Raw genomic sequence first — 20,759 nt, forward strand, 5'->3', positions numbered from 1 at the left:
GGACATCTCAGCCAGGAGTGCCCATTAACTTGTGCAAGTGCTGTTTGAAGGCTCAGGGAGAATTGCCTTCTTCTGATTTCACTAAGCCTGGTTCTTCCCAGCTGTATTTAGGCCTGGGTACAGACGGCTCAGGTGGGGTGCCTGATTTTGGAAATCCCCTAACTGGTTCTTCAGTAGGGGATGGTAGCTCAGTATGTACATCTCAAGTACCTCCTGGATTGGATGCTTCTACCTTTACGCGAGTAGAGTTTTTCCAGGGATTGCAATCCTTTCTCCAGGCACAATCTTGAGCCCTCTCTAATACTCTCAGGGCAGAATCACAGGTAGGAACCTTGCTGGACCTACTGTTAAGTGTTAGAGTACTGCTAGTGCGGCAGCAGGACTTCACGATGGCACGTCAATCCAGACTCCCTTGAAGATGGCGAAATTCCTCCAGGATTAGAACCGTATAGAACTAGGCTACGGTTCCTTCATAAAGATGAGCTGCTAGCTCTGATTTCCCAGACCTCGAAAATGCTCGGAGTTCCTGGAGCAGACGCTGTGACTGAGCCAAAGAAAAATCCCATTTTGGTTTCCTTACATAAGGCCTCTTGTTTTTTTCCCCTGTGATGGAAGCTATTAAAGAATTAATTGATCTTGGGTGGGGCACCCCAGAGGCTAATTTCAAAGGAGGTTGAGTTTTGGAAAGCCTGTACCCTTTGGATCCAGTGGCAAGAGAGCATTTATGTTTTCCAAAGGTAGATGCACTTGTGTATGCAGTCTCCAAGCGGACCACTATTCTTGCATTTGATGCAGTGGCAATGACCTTGCAGATCACTTCTTTCCTGGTGGCTCAATCTTGTTTACTTCTCTCTCAGGAGGTCGATGACTCTGGGGTGAACGCCAGGGCTGTTATGGAGCCAGCTGCTGCTTTTTTGGCAGATGCGAGCTGTGATTTGGTCTGTTCTTCAGCTAGGGGAGTGGCTTCCATTGTAGCGGCCAGGCGTCAGTAATGGCTAAGAAATTGGTCGGCTGATGCAACCTCCAAGGCTAACCTTACCAAATTGCCTTTTAAAGGCTCGCTTTTATTTGGGAGTGAGTTGGAAAAATTGGCCAGTAAGTGGGGCGAATCCCTGGTTCCACATTTGCCAGAGGATAACAAGCAGACGCCATGCTCTTTTAACATGAGAGGTTGTACTAGAGGATCCAGGCCTTTTCGTCCCTATCAAGGACCAACCCTTCACAGAACTCGACCTTTTGGTAGGTCTCAGTCCTTTCATCCCAGACAGCCAAGAAGGGGCACGGGTTCGGATAGTGGAACCTCCCGACCCTCCCAGTGAAGGTTTGCCGATCTTCCCTGGGAACAGGAGATAGGAAGACATCTCTCTCTCTCTCTTTTATCGGAGGTGGGTCGAGATCACATCGGATCAATGGGTACTACAGGTGATATGAGAAGGATATGTGCTGGAATTTCGCAATGTTCCTTGGGACGTGTTCATGGTGTCTCCCTGCCACTTGCCACAGAAGAAGTAGGCAGTGGAAACTACATTGCCAAGGCTCCTCAGTCTCAGGGCTGTGGTTCCAGTGCCCAAGTCTCAAGAAAATATGGGTTGTTATTCCATTTATTTCATTGTTCCCAAGGAGGAGGGCTGCATTCATCCCATCCTGGATCTCAAAGGTGTCAACCATCAACTGTGGGTGATGCATTTTCGCATGGAAACACTATTTGGTAATAATGGCCATGCAGTCAGGAGAGTTTCTGACCTCCTTGGATTTGTCCGAGGCGTACCTCCATATTCCCATTCGACTGGAGCATCAACACTTTCTGCAGTTTGCAGTTTTGGGATGCTATTATCAGTTTCGGGCCCTGCCCTTTGGTCTGGCCACCTCCTCAAGGACCTTTTCCAATGTAATGGTGGTACTGGCGGCAGAATTGAGAAAAGATGGGATCCTCGTACATCTGTATTTGGACGGCAGGCTGATTTGAGCCAAGTTGCTGGAAGAGACCTGCAGAATGACCCACAAGGTGATCTCCCTGTTGCAGGAGCTTGGCTGGGTGGTGAACCTGTCCAAGAATAGTCTTCAAGCCTGCTCATTCATTGGACTATCTCAGGGTTCAGTTCGACATGAAGCAGAGCAAGGTTTTCTTGCTGGATGTGCGCATTCAAAAGTTGATGACACAGCTCTGTCTGTTATTGAACACTCTGTACCCGACCATATGGTCCTACCTGCAATTACTTGGCTTAATGGTGACAACCCTCTCAGTGGTCCCGTGGGCGAGGGAGCATATGCATCCTTTTCAGCGCTCTCTGCTGTCTCAGTGGAACCTGCAGTCTCAGGACTATTCGATTCGGCTCCTCCTGCCGATGGAAGTCTCCTCCCAACTGCAGTGGTGGCTGCAGGTGGATCATCTAAGGAAGGAAGTTTCCCTAGCACCACCGGACTGGCTCTAGTACTGACAACAGCTGCAAGCCTCCTTGGTTGGGGAGCTCACAGTCAGGACCTGACAGCACAAAGGTGCTGGAATACAAAGAAGTCTCCCTGGAACATCAATCGTCTGGAAGCCAGGGTGATCCGGTTGGCATGTTTGCAGTTCAGCGACAGGCTGCAGGGTCGATCAGTCGGATAATGTCGGACAATGCAATAACTGTGACTTACATCAATCGGCAGGAAGGAACCAAGAGCCAGCAAGTGTCGCAGGAAATAGATCAGCTTATGGAATGGGCAGAAGTGCATCTCCAGATGATCTCAGCCTCACACATAGCAGGAAAAGACAATGTAAGAGCAGACTTTCTCAGCAAGGAGAGTCTGGACCCAGGAGAATGGGCCTTGTCAGACGAGGCATTTCAGCTGATTCTGGATCACTGGAGTCTCCCATTCCTAGACCTCCTGGTGACTTCTTGCAATGCGAAAATTCTGTGATTCTTCAGTCACAGGAGAGATCTGAAGTCATTGGGGATTGAAGCCCTAGTGCAGGAATGGCCGGAAGACAAGTTGCTGTATGCCTTTCGTCTATGGCCCCTGCTGGGCAGATTGATTTGAAGGATCAAGTACCACAGATGGATGATGCTCTTGGTTGTTCAGTTTTGGCCCAGGAAGCCCTGGTATGCAGATTTGCGGTGGATCCTGGGGAATTCTTCCCTTCGACTTCCAGCGCACAGAAGTCTGCTAAGTCAGGGTCCGGTTCTTCACAAAGATCTGACTTGGTTTTGTCTTACGGTATTGGCCCTTGAGAGGGCAGTGATTTCCACTTTGCTTAGGGCTAGGAAGTTCTCCTTGGCCTATGTGAGAATTTGGTGAATATTTGAGGCCTGGTGTGAGGATTTAAGTTCTTTTCCTCATTCAGCCAAGACCCCACTCATTTTGGAATTTTTGCAGGATGGCTTGAATAAAGGTTTGACCCTAAATTCCTTAAAGGTACAAGTAGCAGCTCTCACCTGTTTCAGGGGTCAGGTGAATGGTGGTACCTTGTCAGTTCATCCTGATGTGGCCTGTTTCCTGAAAGTAGTGAAACATCTTCATCCTCCCTTGCGGTTTCCAGTACCCATATGGAGTCTAAATTTGGTCTTGGATTTCTTAATGGGTCCTCTGTTTAGATTGTTGCATAGCCTGTCCTTGTGGTTACTGACCTTGAAAACAGTGTTTCTTGTGGCAATTTGTTCGACGCGGAGAGTTTCAAAGCTGCAGGCTTTGCCTTGCTAGGAGCCAATCCTCTGGGTGACTCCAAGGGCAACACAGCTGCTTACTGTTCCTTTTTTTTTTTAAACCGAAGCTGTTCACTGAATTTCACTTGAATCAGTTCATCTCCCTGCTGTCTCTGGACAGAGAGAGAGAGATATAGAGGAGTATCGTCTGTCTCGACCCTTGGATATCAAGAGACATGTCATCCGGTATCTGGAGGTTACTGAGACTTTACAGAAAACAGATTGCCTGTTTGTTCTTCACGGTGGTACTAAACAAGAACTTGCCTTGCAGACTATAATAGCCTGCTGGATTAAGGAGGTAGTCACGGCAGCATACTTTGATGCTGGCAAGCTGTTACCTAGTCAGGTTAGGGCTCAGGCAGTGTCATGGGTGGAAGTTAGGTTCTTGTCTCCCATTGAAATTTGCCGAGCAGCGACATGGTCTTCCTTACACACCTTTTCCAGGTTTTATCATCTGGATGCACAGGCCCGGAAGGATGCAGCCTTTGCACGTGTGGTTTTGACTGGACTGCGGGCAGCTTCCCGCCCTATTCGGGACTAGCTTGGGTACATCCCACTTGTTCTGATTCATTTGACTGGATGCTAAGAAATGAGAAATTACTACTTACCTGATAATTTCCTTTCCTTTAGGACAGTCAAATGAATCCCCGTAAAACGAAAGTACACAGGAGGATCAATATACAATCATCTGACAGCCAAGGGAGGGAAGCTGGATTCATCTGACTGTCCTAAAGAAAAGGAAATTATCAGGTAAGTAGTAATTTCTCAATAGTGGAAAAAATCCCAGTTATCAACAATGGATCATGGCACAGGATCCCACCCTGATTTTGATTGAGCTAGAAATCTAAAGGAACAGAAAGGAACTGCTGGGTAAAAAAACCAACAAGGTTTTTCCTAATCCAGAAGATGATTCCCCTCCCCCCTCCGTTTTCAAAGAAAAGTTTTCACTTGCTAGTCAGAAAACACACACTGCAACATTTTAAATCCCTGCTGATGAAGATTTTAGGGGGTGCAAGTTTGGTTAGGTATGAAGATTTAGGTCTGGAGGCCCTGTTAGCATGACTGGAGGAGGGGAGGGGCTGGTGCAGGATAGTTGCGAAGGGCAGTGTCTGGGACAGTGAGTATTTTCAGAGGTCTGCAGGCCTCAGTTAATATGGCCTACTAAGGTTGCTCAAGTTAACGCTTATTTCTGAGTTACTGTTAACTTTTGCACCTTTAAAAGACCACATGGTGGTGCACAGTACTGCCACCGAGCCACCTAGTCAGCTATTTTAATAGCCAATTCGCCGAAGGCCCTACCACTTTCGGGGAGGATTGCAGGAAAATATCGGCCCAGGGGATTTTTTTCAAAACTAGTCTATGGGGTATCGGACATCCTCATGCACCTTCCCTGCAGCATGGGTGTCAACAGCTCCCAAAAGCAAGCTGTCGACCCTGGAATCTGGCAGAATTGAGCCAAAATCTCTTTAAAATAAACTTCATCTTTCCTAAATAACTAAGAATAACTACACCAAGAGTCAGCACAGCTGTAGCCCCCATTCCATCCATGCAAATTAGTTGGGCCCCCTACTCATCTGCTTATATCTAGATTTCCAGTCTGGCTCTTTACAAGTAATGACACTGCTAGCCAGTGTCAGACACACACACACACACACACACACACACACACACACACAGAAACAAAATACACTCACACATATTGTGGGTGTGTGTCTGTGTCAGAGAGAAAGACACCCCCCCACACACTCTCTTTCAAGTCAAAGCGTGTATGGGTGTGTGTCTTTCTTGCTCACTCTCTCTGACACCGACACACACACAGACATGCTACTGTTGTGCTGCTGCTTATGTGCTTACACGGTGAGTGCCCCCAGTCCAACACTGCTACATCATGGTGTAAAGTTCTTGCTTGCTTCCAGCTCTTCTCCATTCTGCAGCAGCCCCCCCCCTTTCCCAATCCCATTCTCTAGGAGATTCGCTGGTTCCACATCCAGCTGCTTCTCTCAGAGCTCACTACAATCACCTCAAATAGAAGCCTCCCCTGCACTGTATAGGCATTTCTCTTCTTGGCTTGCCTCCTTCCTTCCTTTGCCTGTAGCCTGCCTTCACTTCTTTGCAACCCTCCCACCACTCAAGTGGATTCTCATTGATGGCAGGCTACAAGGTCTGCTGCTTTTTTGGATCCCTAGGCTCTCCTCTGCCTGCTGATTCAAGGGAAGGGGGGAGGGGGGGAACCAGAAGTGACCCATTCTGTTCCCTGTGCTTATAGAGAGAGAAAATTAAGCCCTGGCCGAGACTGGGGAGAGAGCCACTAACCTAAAGTAGCACAGCTCCAGATGAAATCCTGCTTTCTCTTGTGCAGCTAGGGCTGGTGCAACAGTATTAGGTGGCATAGGTGAACATTACAGCCTTACACATCCTCCTGGCCCCACCCTTCCCACAAATAACTATAAATGCATATATTTTAATAACAGATTTTACATGAAAAAGAATATTCATTGTGTTAAGATAAAAATATCACTTACAACATGATTATTTACATGCATTGCTACGGTACCAACCAGAAAATTTTGCAAAAAAGACACCTCAGCCATATGGTATTAGGACTTCTGTAAGGCATGGCGGTTTTCAGAAAGATTTAAGTAAACTGAATTATAATATGGTAAATCCCCATATGAAAACAGCACTAGCTGTCAGCACTCAAACAGTAATAATCCTATTTATGAAAAGACGGCACTGCAAATATTACAACTGGCCCTAAAACACCAATACACCTGGTAATAGGAAAACAGAACAGGCCAAGATATTATAGATCCCTACACAGAAAATACATGCTAATAGAATACCTCACCCGAGTCACACATGCAGAACACACAGACCTTTACCAAATATAGAATAAAGAGATAATACAGTATAACTAGAAACATGCAGACAAAAACTGAAAACCATAACAAGACAGACTCCATATGCAATGCAACAATGGAAAGACAGAAACATCACCATTCCTCATTAAACATCAAACAATAAAATGAAGATATATAAGCCATCAATCAAAATAGTAAAACCATACTCATAAGAATAAATATTTCAAAGCAGCTGATGAAAGAAACATCTAATGATTAAAACCATTTAACATTGGTTTTTAAAATTTTCCAACCATCAATAAAATATTTTAAAAACATACCTGGGAACTTTAGACTCCAGTCACCCTGAGATTGTCTTAGATTAGTCAGAGATAGGAGTTATGCACAAACTTTCTCCTCTCTCTCATATATTTTTTATACACACACTCTAACATACATTCATTCTTACATATTCTCTCTCACATGCATGTTGACTGGCTCATACACATGTCCACTTACTCACTCTTGCTCATACACATGCTCAATGGCTTAAATAGTCCTCTTGTCCACATATGCTCATTGGCACGCTCCTTCCCTCTCACTAATACACATGCTCAATGGCTTACTCACTCTCACTCACACATATGCTCTGGAAAAGCACAACAAATCTGACTGTATTATGCATTACAACAGCAGAAAAACAGAATCATCATCATTCCTCATAAAACTTTAAGCCATAAAGTCAAGAAGAATAAATCATTCATGATATTAAAACCATACTAATAAAAATAATAAATATGTCAAGCAGGCAACAGCCAATGAACATCCAATAATTAAAATGACTCGAATTTTTCTAATATTTCCCAAACACCAAATATTTCAGACAGTGGACACAAGAAACAACATCCAAAAATTTAAAATAGGATTAAAAATCTCCAGCTCGCCATACCTGGAATCTTTTGATTTAGTCACCAAAAGATTGTTGTAGATTGGGGGAGGAGGGCCTCACAATCTTTAACATCTCTCCCCTCCTCCTCACACACACAGGCTCTTCTCTCACTCACATATACGCCGTCACATACACAGGCTCTCTCGCTCTTATACATAAGCAGTCTCTCTTGCTCTCTTCTGCATGCAGATTCTCACACCCCCATGCAGGCTCTGTCGCTCTCATAGACAGCAGGCTCTGACACACAAACATGAAGGATGTCTCATACATACACACAGGCTTTCTTTCTCACATACACACCCAGGCACTCTCTCTCTCGCTCACATACACATGTAGAAGGAGGCCACTCTGCTTCTGCCATGTTGGGGGAAGGGGCCTCTCTTCAGACCACGGCAGGATGGGCTCTGCCACGGCCCCACGGGCCTTTCTTCAGGCTGTGGCAGGATGGGCTCTGCCACAACCCGCAGGCCTCTCTTCACGCAGCTCCAGCACGTGCTCTGCCGGCACATGTGTGCGGCTGTTGTGTTCCGCGTCCGCGGGCGTGCCCCCCTACCTGAGCATGGCAGCAACCCGCCGTGGCAAGCACCTGGACGAGAGGCCGCAGTCCGGTGCGTTGTTACCGCGCGGCGGCGCGGGCCCCCAAGGTGATCGCCGGGCAGGGAGCCGTCCCTGCTCCCTCTTCACGGCGTCGGGTAGCTTCCCCCGCGGGTCGAGAATTCAAGATGGCTGCCGCCATCTTAGGCGCGAGGCCGCACCTCCTCACCAGAATTAAAGGGACCTAAGCCCTTTAATTATCCACAGCTGCTGCCAATGATCTAGAACAGAGGAAGTACAAAAGGAGGCTTCCTCTGCTCATTCCTTGACTTGACAACTTTTGGGTTAGTCAGGTCTGCTTGCTTCGGTGAGTGCTTCTACTTCGGATCCTTGTTCCTGGCTTGTCTTGGTCTTCCTGGTGTTTGACTTCGGATCGGCTAGCAGTGATTCCTGGTGCGTGACTTCGGACTGGAAAGTGGTGATTCCTCGGTGTGTGACCTCGGACTTGTAAGCAACGACCCTCTGGCACTTGACCTTGGACTTCTTGACCATCGTCTCCAAGGGCCCACCTAAGTACCAATGGTCCGGGTCCCTACGGGCTCCACCTGGGGGGACCACGGGCTTCCAGTGTCAAAGACACACTTTCTTCCTCGATGTCACGACTCTTCGTCTGCCTCCACAGTCGCCTCTGTCTCCAGTGCCGAGGGTCAGCTGGTCACGTCTTCTGTTCCTGCCTCGCCACCCGACGGGAGAACCTACGGATCAAGCTTAAAAAAAACCCCATGTGTTGGCAGCGACCGGCCCACCAGGGGGAAGCTCAAATCCCCTTTTAGGCCAATCTTCCCCAGACTACCTTACACGGAGAAAAGAGGAGGTGCAGATACCTGAAAGGATTTAACAATGTGCAAACTTTGAACTTTTTTCCCTTGGAAAGGAAATAGTAGAACTAGGGGTCATGAAATGAAAATCTAGGGGTGGGGGGTGGGGGGGTGTTTCTCAGAACCAACATAAGGAATTTTGTTTTTTCACGGACAGGGTGATGGATGCCTGGAATGCCCTTCCGGAAGAGGTGGTGGGGACAAAAACAGTAAAGGAATTCCAAATGGCACAGGATAAACATTGTGGATCCCTAAAGGCTTGAGGATAATATTGAAGAAAAAGGGCGCATGGGGGTAACCTGCACGGAACCGCAGTTAGTACCCTTAACCAGAAGGCATGGGGGGGGGGGGGGGGAGTACTCCCCTTAACCCATTAGTTTTGATGATTTAAACATGACTGCAACATCGCTCTCTGCTTTGACAGCGGGGCAAGGAAAAAAGGGTATTGGATTCTGAAGTCAGCCAACGCTGGGCCATGACTTTTACAGCCTGGAGTACTGATACACTGACATTGGGGATAAAGCTTCTACAGCCAAGCCCAAAAGCAAAGAACATTCCAGAGCATTGTCTGAATTATCAGGAAGGCTGCTCACCACATAAAAACATTGCAGTAATTTTGTTAAGGGTTTGCAAGTTGCTTGGTCCTGCTTGTAAGTATTACTGTCCTTAATATAAGGCATGGGAGTAACTTGCATGGAGTGGCAGTTACTACTCTTGACAGACACATGGGGTACCTGCATGGAGCAGCAGTTACTGCCCTTGGTGGACACTTGGGGGTAACCTGCATGCAGTGACAGTTGCTGCCATGGGAAGCTTGCTGGGCAGACTGGTTGGACCATTTTGTCTTTTTCTGTTGACAATACTATGTTACCATTTTTCACACTAAGCTTCTTAGGTCTTAACATCAGATGGTACATCCAACCTAATGAGTCATTTTAATTGGGTCATTTATAGATGCATTAGCTTTTCCACCTGAGACCTGGAGGTAACAATGACGCACATATAATTGGCAAAACTTAATGTGCTTGCCACACAAATGTCTGCTAACGTCATGTAAACACTAATACCCATTAATACATAGACCAAGGTATGTCCTTAATCCAGAAATTTTTATTTAATTAATTTTATGGCTGCTTCAGTTCTGGAGTAAAAAACTTTCCCTGGTTTGGAATCTTTACACCTCGGTAACTCATAAGAATCTAAGTACAGACTAAATCTCTTCTTCCTCTACTCTCCCCAAATCATTGTGTCATACCAATCATTCAGAATTCAAGTTCAGTTAGGTTCTAGCTTACTGAACTTCTGTCCTTTTTATCCCATTTCTCCTCTGCTACCATCTTTTGTCATCCTTAATCTGAATTCATTCATTTTCTGAATTAGCCTTTTACAATCCTGGGCTCCACCAGTGTCAAGTACGATCTGCCTCCTTTGGAGGCCATGCACCTCTGACACGATTGCGCTCCAGCAAACCCATGAACAGAGGCCAAAGTCTGGTACTGCCTAGTGTGAGACTATGGAATCTCTTCATTACCCAACATGCTCTGCGGTATTCGGGAAACATCCATTACATTTATGCAAATAAAGCAAGAGGAAGTGAAAGACCAGTAGCTTCTTACCCAAGGGTTCTTTCTCAAAGTCAATCCTTATGGTTCCTGCAATAGCGTAAGCGATTACCAGAGGTGGAGAGGCCAAGTAATTGGCTCGGGTGTTAGGATGTACACGGCCTTCAAAATTCCTATTCCCAGACAATACCCCTACTGTTACGAGGTCTCCCTGCGTATGGATTTAAAGGGAAAAAAATAAAAATAAGGAAAGAGACAAACAAAATTCCAAATAAGGACTAAACAGAGATCAAGTGAAACTTTTTCTGAAGAGCTGAGCATTTTAGTACCATCCCAGAGATGTGCGATAAGATATAACTGGCAAACCAGCCCACTGAGTGTTATTCCTTCACGGATGCCCAGCACTCTCATATTGTAACGACTTCACAAATCATGATCTGAAATCCCCCTCCCCTCCATCTCCATTTGCAGATAATACTAACAGCAGATGATTCCAGAACCTGGAGTTTCCTCAGTGAAGCTGGAAGCGAGTGAAAAATAGCAAATTAACGTGAAAATAGCAAATTAACATAAAAAAGTGTCAGACACCTCCCCCATTGCTGCACACTATACTGTTTTACCTTCCTTTACACATCCATAAATTTTGCTCCCTTTAAAGTAAGCAACAGGCTGCTATGCGAATAGTTTACCAGACCTTTCCTCCCAGAGCACACTTATACTGTAAATATATGCAAAGGAAGCTTAAGCCATTAAAGTCGCACCAAGAGGAAAAGGGCTGCTCTCCGACGTGCTCTCTTTAGAGAGTCTGCACTTCTCTCATTTCACAGGGATTTTAAAATTCTAAACGATGCGAATCTGCCATGCTGCTTAAGACATCAAACAAGTAAGCCTGGCTCAACAACAAATCACATACTCGGTCAGTAGTTTTATGCCCCTGAATATAACGAAAGCCCCCGTGTGATGAACGAAGAGAGACCCACAAACTATGTCTGGGTATGACTCACTCAGTATTATTTAACACAGGCGTTTTCCCCACAAACACAAAATGGAAAAAGTCTTGTGGTACATCAGGTCCCAAATGCTCAAGCTGCCTCCCATTTTCACACATTTGGAATTTTAATCAAAAGGACAATGTCAAGACTTACTGCCTTACGAGTTCATTTACAAAGGACTTGCGTATGTAAGTGGCCTCTATTCACATAAATGCTATTTTATAAACATCAAAATTGTGTGTGTATTTTTGGTTTCACGTACACGTTTACCCGTGCAAAAAAAGGGGGAGATCTAAGGGCATTCCAGGGGAGGGGCTCCTAAGACGAACGCAAACATATTAGCCAATGTATTCATGCCATTTTACTGCTAATTAACTAACGCAGTTGATATCAGTCTCGTGCGTTGTCTGCTGTTGCTGGGTGGGAGGTCTGGGTGAAGTGGGGAGAGTTCAGGGTGAAGTATCAGGAGGGTCCCAGTGAACTGCAGACAGACTGGGTGAACTAGCAGAGGTATCGACAAACCAGTAATTTCAATTACGTGAACATTTTTTTAAAAATATACCAACTTCCATGCTGCGTGCATCAGGGTTTTAACGTGAACAAGTTCTAATTTTTTTTGGTGCTTAAATTTATGCAAGTTTATAAAAAAGGTAGAAAAAATACGCGCTTTCAATGCATTGCTAATATTTGTGCATAATGATACATAGTTACGCATATGTTATAATCTGCACAGATCGGATACGTGCAGGTTGGAAAATATTGCAGTAGATCTTCACGCACCTACCTACACGTGTATATGGGATCGTGTGGTGCTATTTGAAAGTTATTCTCTCAGTGCCTTTTCTGATCCATTTATAGGTCTACTGATCACAAAGGGAGCATTTTCCCTGTGCTGAAACTCGGGCTGATGAAGCAAGCCTTAGTGCTGGGGCTGCAACTAATGTAGGAAAAAGGCACTAACAAAACTGGCACGTGAAATAGTTTTTCATTTTGAATTGAATTAAATGCCAAGTACGGGCTTGCTCTGCACTTTCATTAGAATATTCAAAAGGTGGCAAATCAAGCTGATAATGAAGGAAAAAGAAGTGGAATACGTTCACAAAAGGTAGAATTGGGGAATAGCCAAGGCAAATGTGCCCTGGAGAGGGAGAACAGTTGCAAACGAGTACAGCCCGGAAAAAGGTGATGCAAACCACTGTGTAATTTCAAATTATTTTAAAACTGTAAAAAAAAGGGTAGAGTGCCTGGAAGAATGGTCACAAAAGATTCAGTTGAAGGATTTACTTATTCCATAAATGCAAACATGAGGGCATTTACCATAGGGAATGAAGAGCAAAGCATCCTACCAGGAATCCCAACAAAAATTCATCTTCAAGAGGGGAATGGGTGGCAGATGCATGCAACAGCCTCCCCCAGGGGAGGTGGGCATAGAATTCAAGAAGGCATGCGACAGGCGCAGGTTCTTGGTTGAGAGAGGGAGGGAAGGCAAAGCCGGAGATCGAGTGAGGGCCATGGCATTGCAACAGGATGGAAACTGGGCTGACTAAATGGGTTTTATGGCCTTTATGAGGCATCATATTCTTTATCTTTATTTAAAATGTGTCAATCGCCTAGACCCTAGGCAATGTGCAAAAGGAGCATAAAATCTTGTGCATATACAGAACATAAGCATAACAGACACCAATTAATCAAGGTCTTTTTTTGCTTGGACTATATTTAGCTCAAATCAAATTTGATTTCTTGCACCTGCTTTAAAAAACAATTTTTAAGTTTTTTTTTTTAAAGATATTTTGTCTTCCTGAAACAAAATGAATTTGTCTCCATGTCTGCCCTCTTTTAATTTGGTAAGCTTACACTAAACTCATGAAGGTCAGTGTTGATGCAGAAAGGACAGGATCTAAATGGAGTTTAGCAGCAGGAGTACAGTGACATGGCCTATCTCATCTGCTTTGCACGTTCTGGACATGCCTTAACATTAGACTTTTCCCCCACATTCACATACGAGGATCACCTTCATCTGCAGCAAGAAACCGTGAATGACTAGTTTAATAAACAGAACTTTTTCTCTGCACCTCTACCAGTTATTGATTTATAAAATTTAGCAAGGGTGTTGGGGGGGGGGGGGGGGGTGGGGGGAGGTGGATGGGCTGTAACAATGTTTGCCATAATTTACCTTTGAGTTGATCATTTGTGTTATGCAAATGCCAATAAATACATTTGAAAAAAAAAATGTATCAAGTCACACGTCAGCACAGCACAATAGAAATAAATTACTATCTAATGTATAATTGTCCTTTTGTTGTCAATACTGCAAGAAAGTCAGAATTATTTTGATACAATTAAAATAAAATGGACTTATTTAGAACTGTTTGAAAGCCCACCGCAAGCAAGATAACAAATAAAATGAAAACATAACCTTTTTTTTTACAACTAAGATCTACAGCATGTCCTAATTATTTAAAAGGAAACACGAGTTTTGACACTTTTGGGGCTTTTTGACCAAGTTTTTCTAGCAGAACTGGATTTTTTTCTTGCACCTGAAGGAGCAGATGTTTATGCTGAGCCAGAGCTCACCTAATTCAGCCAAGAAGGAAAATATAGTCCTCTGGCACAGCAGGGGACTAGTTTTGCCTTGCACCAGCTCTGTATCTTCCCATGCCTCTGTGATTCAGGTATTTGCTTTAATCTGATTTCTTTCCTTGCTCAGTAAATTAGGGTACATCACGCCCCAGCCCACCCCTCGACAAGACGTGTTATGACTTACCTGAGTAATGGCTTCCACAACAGCATCTGGCAGAGGCCCACTGTTACCAATACAGGTCATGCACCCATAGCCTACCACATCAAACCTGCAAATTAGCAACAAAAACAAAAGGCATGTGACTACACGACTTGAAACTCCTATCAACGTAGAAGTCGAGCAGCCATATTAATCCTGCAGAAAACTGGATTTTATTGACCAAAACTGGATTTTATTGTCCAAATGAAAATTATCCCTGCATGATAATATAAGTAATTTTTCAAAGGTCTATAGGCCCCCTTCTTCAGATGTGTTATCACAAACACACAAAACTACCTTGCTATCATAAATATATGCACCTGGCATTAAAATCACATTTTAAATGACTAAAGATGTAAAAAAAAAAAAAAAAAAGCCTCCATTTTTTTTCCTACCTCAAACACTTTTTCTCTGTTCAAACCATAGGCTGATCTAAGACACAAAGCAAGTTCATTTTTTCATTCCCTCAACAAAGGAAATTATTATTTTACTAAAGGAAAGGTTTCTCTAAGAACACTAATTACCTCAATTCCCTCATCACCTTTTCTGGCTCATGAAGGAAGATCCAGTGCTTCACACAGCCTCCACTCACCCAGTTTACAGAGGAAACTCAAGTTCTGAGTTATTTCCCAGGAAGCAAGTGGCTTGACACTCGAACACAGTAACATAGCAATGACGGCAGATGACGATCAAATGGTCCATCCAGTCTGCCCAGCAAGCTTCTTATGATAGTAACTGCCGCTCCGTGCAGGATACCCCCCATGTTTCTGTTAAGAGCAGTAACTGCCGCTCTGTGCAGGCTACCACCCAGCCTTATGTTAAAGGTAGTTATATTAACAACCAAAACCAAGCAACTGCCAAACCCATAACAAAATTACTGCTGGCAACATTTTTACAGGGTGGGCAGCCTTCCTGATAATTCTTACAATACTGCTGCTTGAACGTGCTTTGCTGTTGGACTTGGCCCAAGAAGCAGTCTTGTGTTTTTTTTTCCTAATGTCTGCATATCAGTACCCTGGACCATAAAAGTCAGAGCCCAGCGTTGGCTGTTGTCTGAATCCAATTCCCTTTCCACCCCACCCCCCCTTGCCACCATCGAAGTGGAGAGCAATGCTTCAGTTGCATTAAATGATATACCAAACATCAGAGGTCACTAAGGATCTACACTTGTGGATTCTGCTTTATTAAATACAATATATTCGAATCAGAAAAACATTTTTAAACAGACCACAGGCCACTGTAATTTTATACAGACATATCAAATGAAAAAAACAGATTCACTATTATACCAACATTTCAAATGCAAACCATTAAGCATCATACTTAAGTACCATAAAAGATGGCAAATCCACCATCATACCATCCTTCATTCATACCACTCGTACCTCCTCATGCATACATTACCCTCATATAAAAAATACCCCCCATATATTAAAATATAGCATACTTAAAGGGCGATTAGTTCTTTAATCACCGCATGACACTTTTCTATACTGCATTGAACAGACCCTTTTTGGATTATTAATGCTAAACCAAACAAGCATTTGTTGGGTCCTCCAAAACCTAACTTATGTTTCTACTTATTTTTCAGTCTTCCCTTTAGACCAAACAAATTGTTATTTTAAATCTACCTCCTCCAAACTTCAGAAAAGAAGGTTATTTTTGGCTACCTGGGAGAAGTATATTTAGATGTTAACCTCAAGCATGAGAAGTCTAGTTTTGAATAGTATTCCATGAATGGAAGGAAACAGAGCAATATTATATCAGGGACAGGAGGATTATAAGGAGATAGGATAGAGAAAAGTGGAAATGGGGGCGTAAGATTTTTTTTTTTAGCTTTCTCACCAAATTGGATTTGGGATATTGGGGTTGGGGGGGGGGGAGATAAATAGAGGGCTTTTTTTTATTTATTTAGATTTATTTTTATATTCTGCTGTTTGCACTTTTTTTCAGCACCCTATGTGAAAAAATGGTCCCAGGGAGGAGAGAGAGAGAGAGAGAGAGAGAGAGAGTGTGTGAGTGAGTGAGTGAGTGAGTGAGTGAGTGAGTGAGTGAGTGAGTGTGTGAGTGAGTGAGTGAGTGAGTGAGTGAGTGTGAGTGAGTGAGTGAGTGAGTGAGTGAGTGAGTGAGTGAGTGAGTGAGTGTGTGAGTGAGAGAGAGAGAGAGAGAGAGAGAGAGAGAGAGAGACAGAGACTAGCCATATTGTCCTCTCCCTAGATAGGTATTTGTATCCCTACCTGGGTAACATCAAGCTAGGTGGAGAGAACATTGCCCAAATCTCATCTTGGAGTGAGTTTCCTCACTCCGAAGGCCATCAAATCTTCACAAGAGACCACACTGTTTTGTTCATACGTCTCACATTGAATGTCAAAGTGGCCCCTAACCCCCTACACTAATACCTAAACCTCACCTCGAGTTACTAGGAGGGCCTATCATAGGGATACAAATACCTATCTAGGGAGAGGACACTATGGCTAGGCTCAGGCTGTCTCTCTCTCTCTCTCTCTCTCTCTCATCCACTCAAACAGGCCTTTCAGGAGTCATCACACAATGTGATAAAGCTATTGCACAGCTTAACGCTATTGAAAAAGGTGTAGTTAAAATCAGCGTTAAGTCTCTGCGTTAGCATTGTGCAGACTGGCAAACCCAGCCCACTCCCCGCCCCTAACTCCTCCTCTTTTTCAAATTTGCATCACATCATACGATATGGTGCTATCGCATGCATTAAAGGCGTTTTTGCATTCGGTAAGAGCCTATCACATGCGTTAATGGGGCTTTTCACATGCGATAAGCCCTTAACGCATGCGAAAATGCCTTAGCGCATTTTGATAAATGACCCCCTAAGTTTGTACTTGAGGCCATGGAGGGTAAAGTGGGAGTTGAACCCTGGTCTCCTGGTTCGTAGCCTGCTGCTTTAACCACTCAGAGAGTGGAGGAGTGTTTATAAAGGGGGGGGGGGGGAGTGTTTATAAAAGGAAAATATTTGATTGTGTTTGTATGTTTTATTAACTTTGGAATGCATAAGAAATCCTGAATTTTAAAGGCTTTTGTTATTGTTTTTTTGTTTGCAATAAAAATTCTTTGAACTAAAACCTTTCAGACAGTCTTTCTGAAAGTCTTCATCATATCTCCCCGGCACCTCCTCTCTTCCAGGGTATACATATTCAGATCTTTCAGCCTCTCTTCTTAAGTCTTCCAATACAGACCCCACACCATTTTGGTCGCCCTTCTCTGGAGCGCCTCCATCCTCTCTCTATCATTTTTGAAATAATCTTCAGAACTGAACACAGTACTCCAGGTGAGGCCTCACCAAATACCTACACAAGAGCATTATCACCTCTTTTTTCTTACTGGGTATTCCTTTCTCTATGCAGTACAGCATTCTTCTGGTTTTAGCTATTAAAGAATATAAGAACATAAGATATGCCATACTGGGTCAGACAAAGGGTCCATCCTGTGTTCAACAGTGGCCAAGCCAAGACACAAGAACCTGGCAAGTACCCAAACATTAAATGAATAGATCCCAAGCTACTAATCCTTATTGATTAATAGCGGTTTATGGACTTCTGCTCTAGAAACTTATCCAAACCTTTTTTAAACCCAGTTAAACTAACTGCTGTAACCACATTCTCTGGCAATGAATTCCAGAGCTTAATTATGCATTGAGCGAAAAAGAATTTTCTTCGATTTGTTTTAAATGAGCTACTTGCTAACTTCATGGAGTGCTTTGTCACACTGTTTTGCTGCCTTCAGATCACTAGACACTATCACCTGAAGGTCTGTGCACATTAGTCTTTCACACCCCATCAATACAGCTCTTTTGGATTACTGCACCCCAGATGCATGACTCTGCACTTCTTAGCATTAAATCACAAATGCCAAGTCTTTGACCACTCTCCAAGCTTTCTTAAATCACTTTTCATTCTCTCCACTCCTTCAGGCGTGTCCACTCTGTTGCAGAGTTTAGTATCATTCGCAAATAGACAAACTTTACCTTCTATCCCTTCTGCAATATCGCTCACAAAGATATTGAACAGAACCAGTCCCAAAACTGATCCCTGTGGCACTCCACGTAACACGGTTTTCTCTTCAGAGTACATTCATTTTACCATTTGCTGCTTTCTCCTGTCAATCAGTTTGTAGTCCGTTCCACCACCTTGGCGTAGAGTCCCAAGTTTCTCATTTTATTCACTCCTATGCAGGACCATATCAAAAGCTTGGCTGAAATCCAAGTAAATCACAGATCTGTCAGACAGGACCCTCCCCTGGTGAATCCACGATGCCTCGGGTCCAAAAGCCCACTAGATTGCAGATTGCTCACTATTCCTTCTTTCAGCAGCATCTCCATTAAGTTTCCCACCACTGAGGTGAGGCTAACCAGCAGCCTCCTCTCTGCTACCACTCTTGTGAAGCGGAACCACCACAGCTCTTCTCCAGTCACACAGCACCACTCCTGTTTCCAGGGATCTATTGAACAGATCTTTCAGCGGACCCAACAGCACATCTCAGTATCCTGGGATGTACCTCATCCAGCCCCATAGCTTCGTCCACTTTCAGTTTTCCTAGCTCTTCCCATCCATTCTCTTCTGTAAATGAAGTTTCGCTTCTACTCTGATCTGCTCCTTCTGTTTGGACCTGAAGAAGGGAGTGCTTACGCCGAAAGGCTAGTCAAGAAATGCATTGAGTTAGTCCCATAAAAAGTAATCACCTTACTTTTTATTTGTTGACCTTAATTCCAAGGAAGTGAAACCTTGTCACCCTAACTTGCACCAAATCCTCTTCAGACCAACTCCCTGTGTTCACTCTCTAACCCAGCTGCCATCACTACCACAAGTATGTCTAAGGAAAATCTGGCAAACATGAAAAAAAAAATCTTTTTTCTATAGTTTACTTTCAAAGATAGCTGCGGAGTGCAACTGTGAATCTCTGAATAGGTTAAGGTTACTTTCACTGAGAATTGCTTGTATCCATAGAGGTCTGTACAGATGAGAGGGACTGGGCCAACTCAAAACTAAGTTTAAACTGTGCAAAAGAAATATTTACCAGGTTAGGAGATGAACTTAAATCAGAACATTCCCTTATTCCCACTTATTTTACAGATACAACACGCGTAATGTAGGTTTGATAATTAGTAAACCAACAATTAGGGGATACAGTGAATCTGACTGGGGTATTAGAAACCTCTATTGATACTGAGATTCATTCAAGAGCTACGCTATTTGTATCATTTCTATTTCAGTCTGAAAGGGATGCAGTGTTAAGATTGTTTCTAAGACACCGTGAGGAGAAATTTCATGGACAACAGATCTGGATTTATCCAGATCTGGCGAGAGCCACTCAAATGGGGAGAAAGGAATTTCTAGGTTTAAAATCAGAAGTTCTTGCTAGGGGAGCCAGGTTCATGTTAGGATTCCCATGCAAATGTGAGATATTATATAAAGAACATAAATATGTATTTTTGGAGGTTTCATATCTTCAGGCTTTTTTAGATTCTCATCCCCCAACACAGATATTGGATAGGAGCAAAATGATGAATAATGACTATTTATCTCTGATTATTAAGAGAGGGGAATTTATATAAATTCTCTAGTTTTCCTTTAGTTAATATTTTTTCCCTTTAAATCGGTCAGTTATACTGAAGTCTCCTGGATTACCTAAGATAAAACAGATGATGATAGTAGTATTCTTAATACAAGGAAATTGCTAATGTGATTATATTTTATATATTTGTATGTACTATAATGCTTGTTATAAATTGTGAAAATTCATAAATTAAAAATAAAAAAAAAAAAAAGTTGTGTTACCACCACTGTGAGTGAGAAGGATAAATGCTACAGCTCCTAAGAAAGTTATGGTTCCTAAGAACATAGGGGGTAATTTTCAAAGGAGTTACGCATGTAAATGTGACATACTATCGTAGCAATTTTCAAAAGCTATTTACTCGAGTAAAGTGCACTTACTTGAGTAAATCCTATGGACAATTCAATGGCATATATTGTAGCAATTTTGAAAAGCCCACTTACTTGAGTAAAGTGTATTTACTCAAGCAAAAACCAGTTTTGCTCGAGTAAATGCTTTTGAAAATCTGGCCCATAAGAAATTGCCATGCTGGGTCAGACCAAGGGTTCATCAAGCCCAGCATCCTGTTTCCAACAGAGGCCAAACCAGGCCACAAGAACCTGGCAAGTACCCAAACTCTAAGAAGATCCCATGCCACTGATGCAATTAATAGCAGTGGCTATTCCCTAAGTAAACTTGATTAATAGCCGTTAATGGACTTCTCCTCCAAGAACTTATCCAAACCTTTTTTGAACCCAGCTACACTAACTGCACTAACCATATCCTCTGGCAACAAATTCCAGAGCTTTATTGTGCATTGAGTGAAAAAGAAATTTCTCCGATTAGTCTTAAATGTGCTACTTGCTAACTTCATGGAATGCCCCCTAGTCCTTCTATTATTCAAAAGTGTAAATAACCGATTCACATCTACTCGTTCAAGACCTCTCATGATCTTAAAGACCTCTATCATATCCCCCCTCAGC

The 20,759-nt window shown here is 43.4% G+C and overlaps 1 protein-coding gene across 1 annotated transcript in view; it reads right to left on the minus strand.

The window, feature by feature from the left end:
* ACO1 (aconitase 1) overlaps positions 1-20,759 on the minus strand; it is a 172,281-nt gene that overhangs the window by 37,110 nt on the left and 114,412 nt on the right. The window contains exons 13-14 of the mRNA XM_029608585.1: positions 14,203-14,287; positions 10,501-10,657 (exon numbers count right to left, since the gene is read on the minus strand). Of these exons, the coding sequence (XP_029464445.1) occupies positions 10,501-10,657; positions 14,203-14,287 (242 nt within the window). The remainder of the gene's footprint in view (positions 1-10,500; positions 10,658-14,202; positions 14,288-20,759) is intronic.

The sequence above is a fragment of the Rhinatrema bivittatum genome, chromosome 1, assembly GCF_901001135.1.
Source record: "Rhinatrema bivittatum chromosome 1, aRhiBiv1.1, whole genome shotgun sequence".
In the NCBI taxonomy this organism is placed as follows: domain Eukaryota; kingdom Metazoa; phylum Chordata; class Amphibia; order Gymnophiona; family Rhinatrematidae; genus Rhinatrema; species Rhinatrema bivittatum.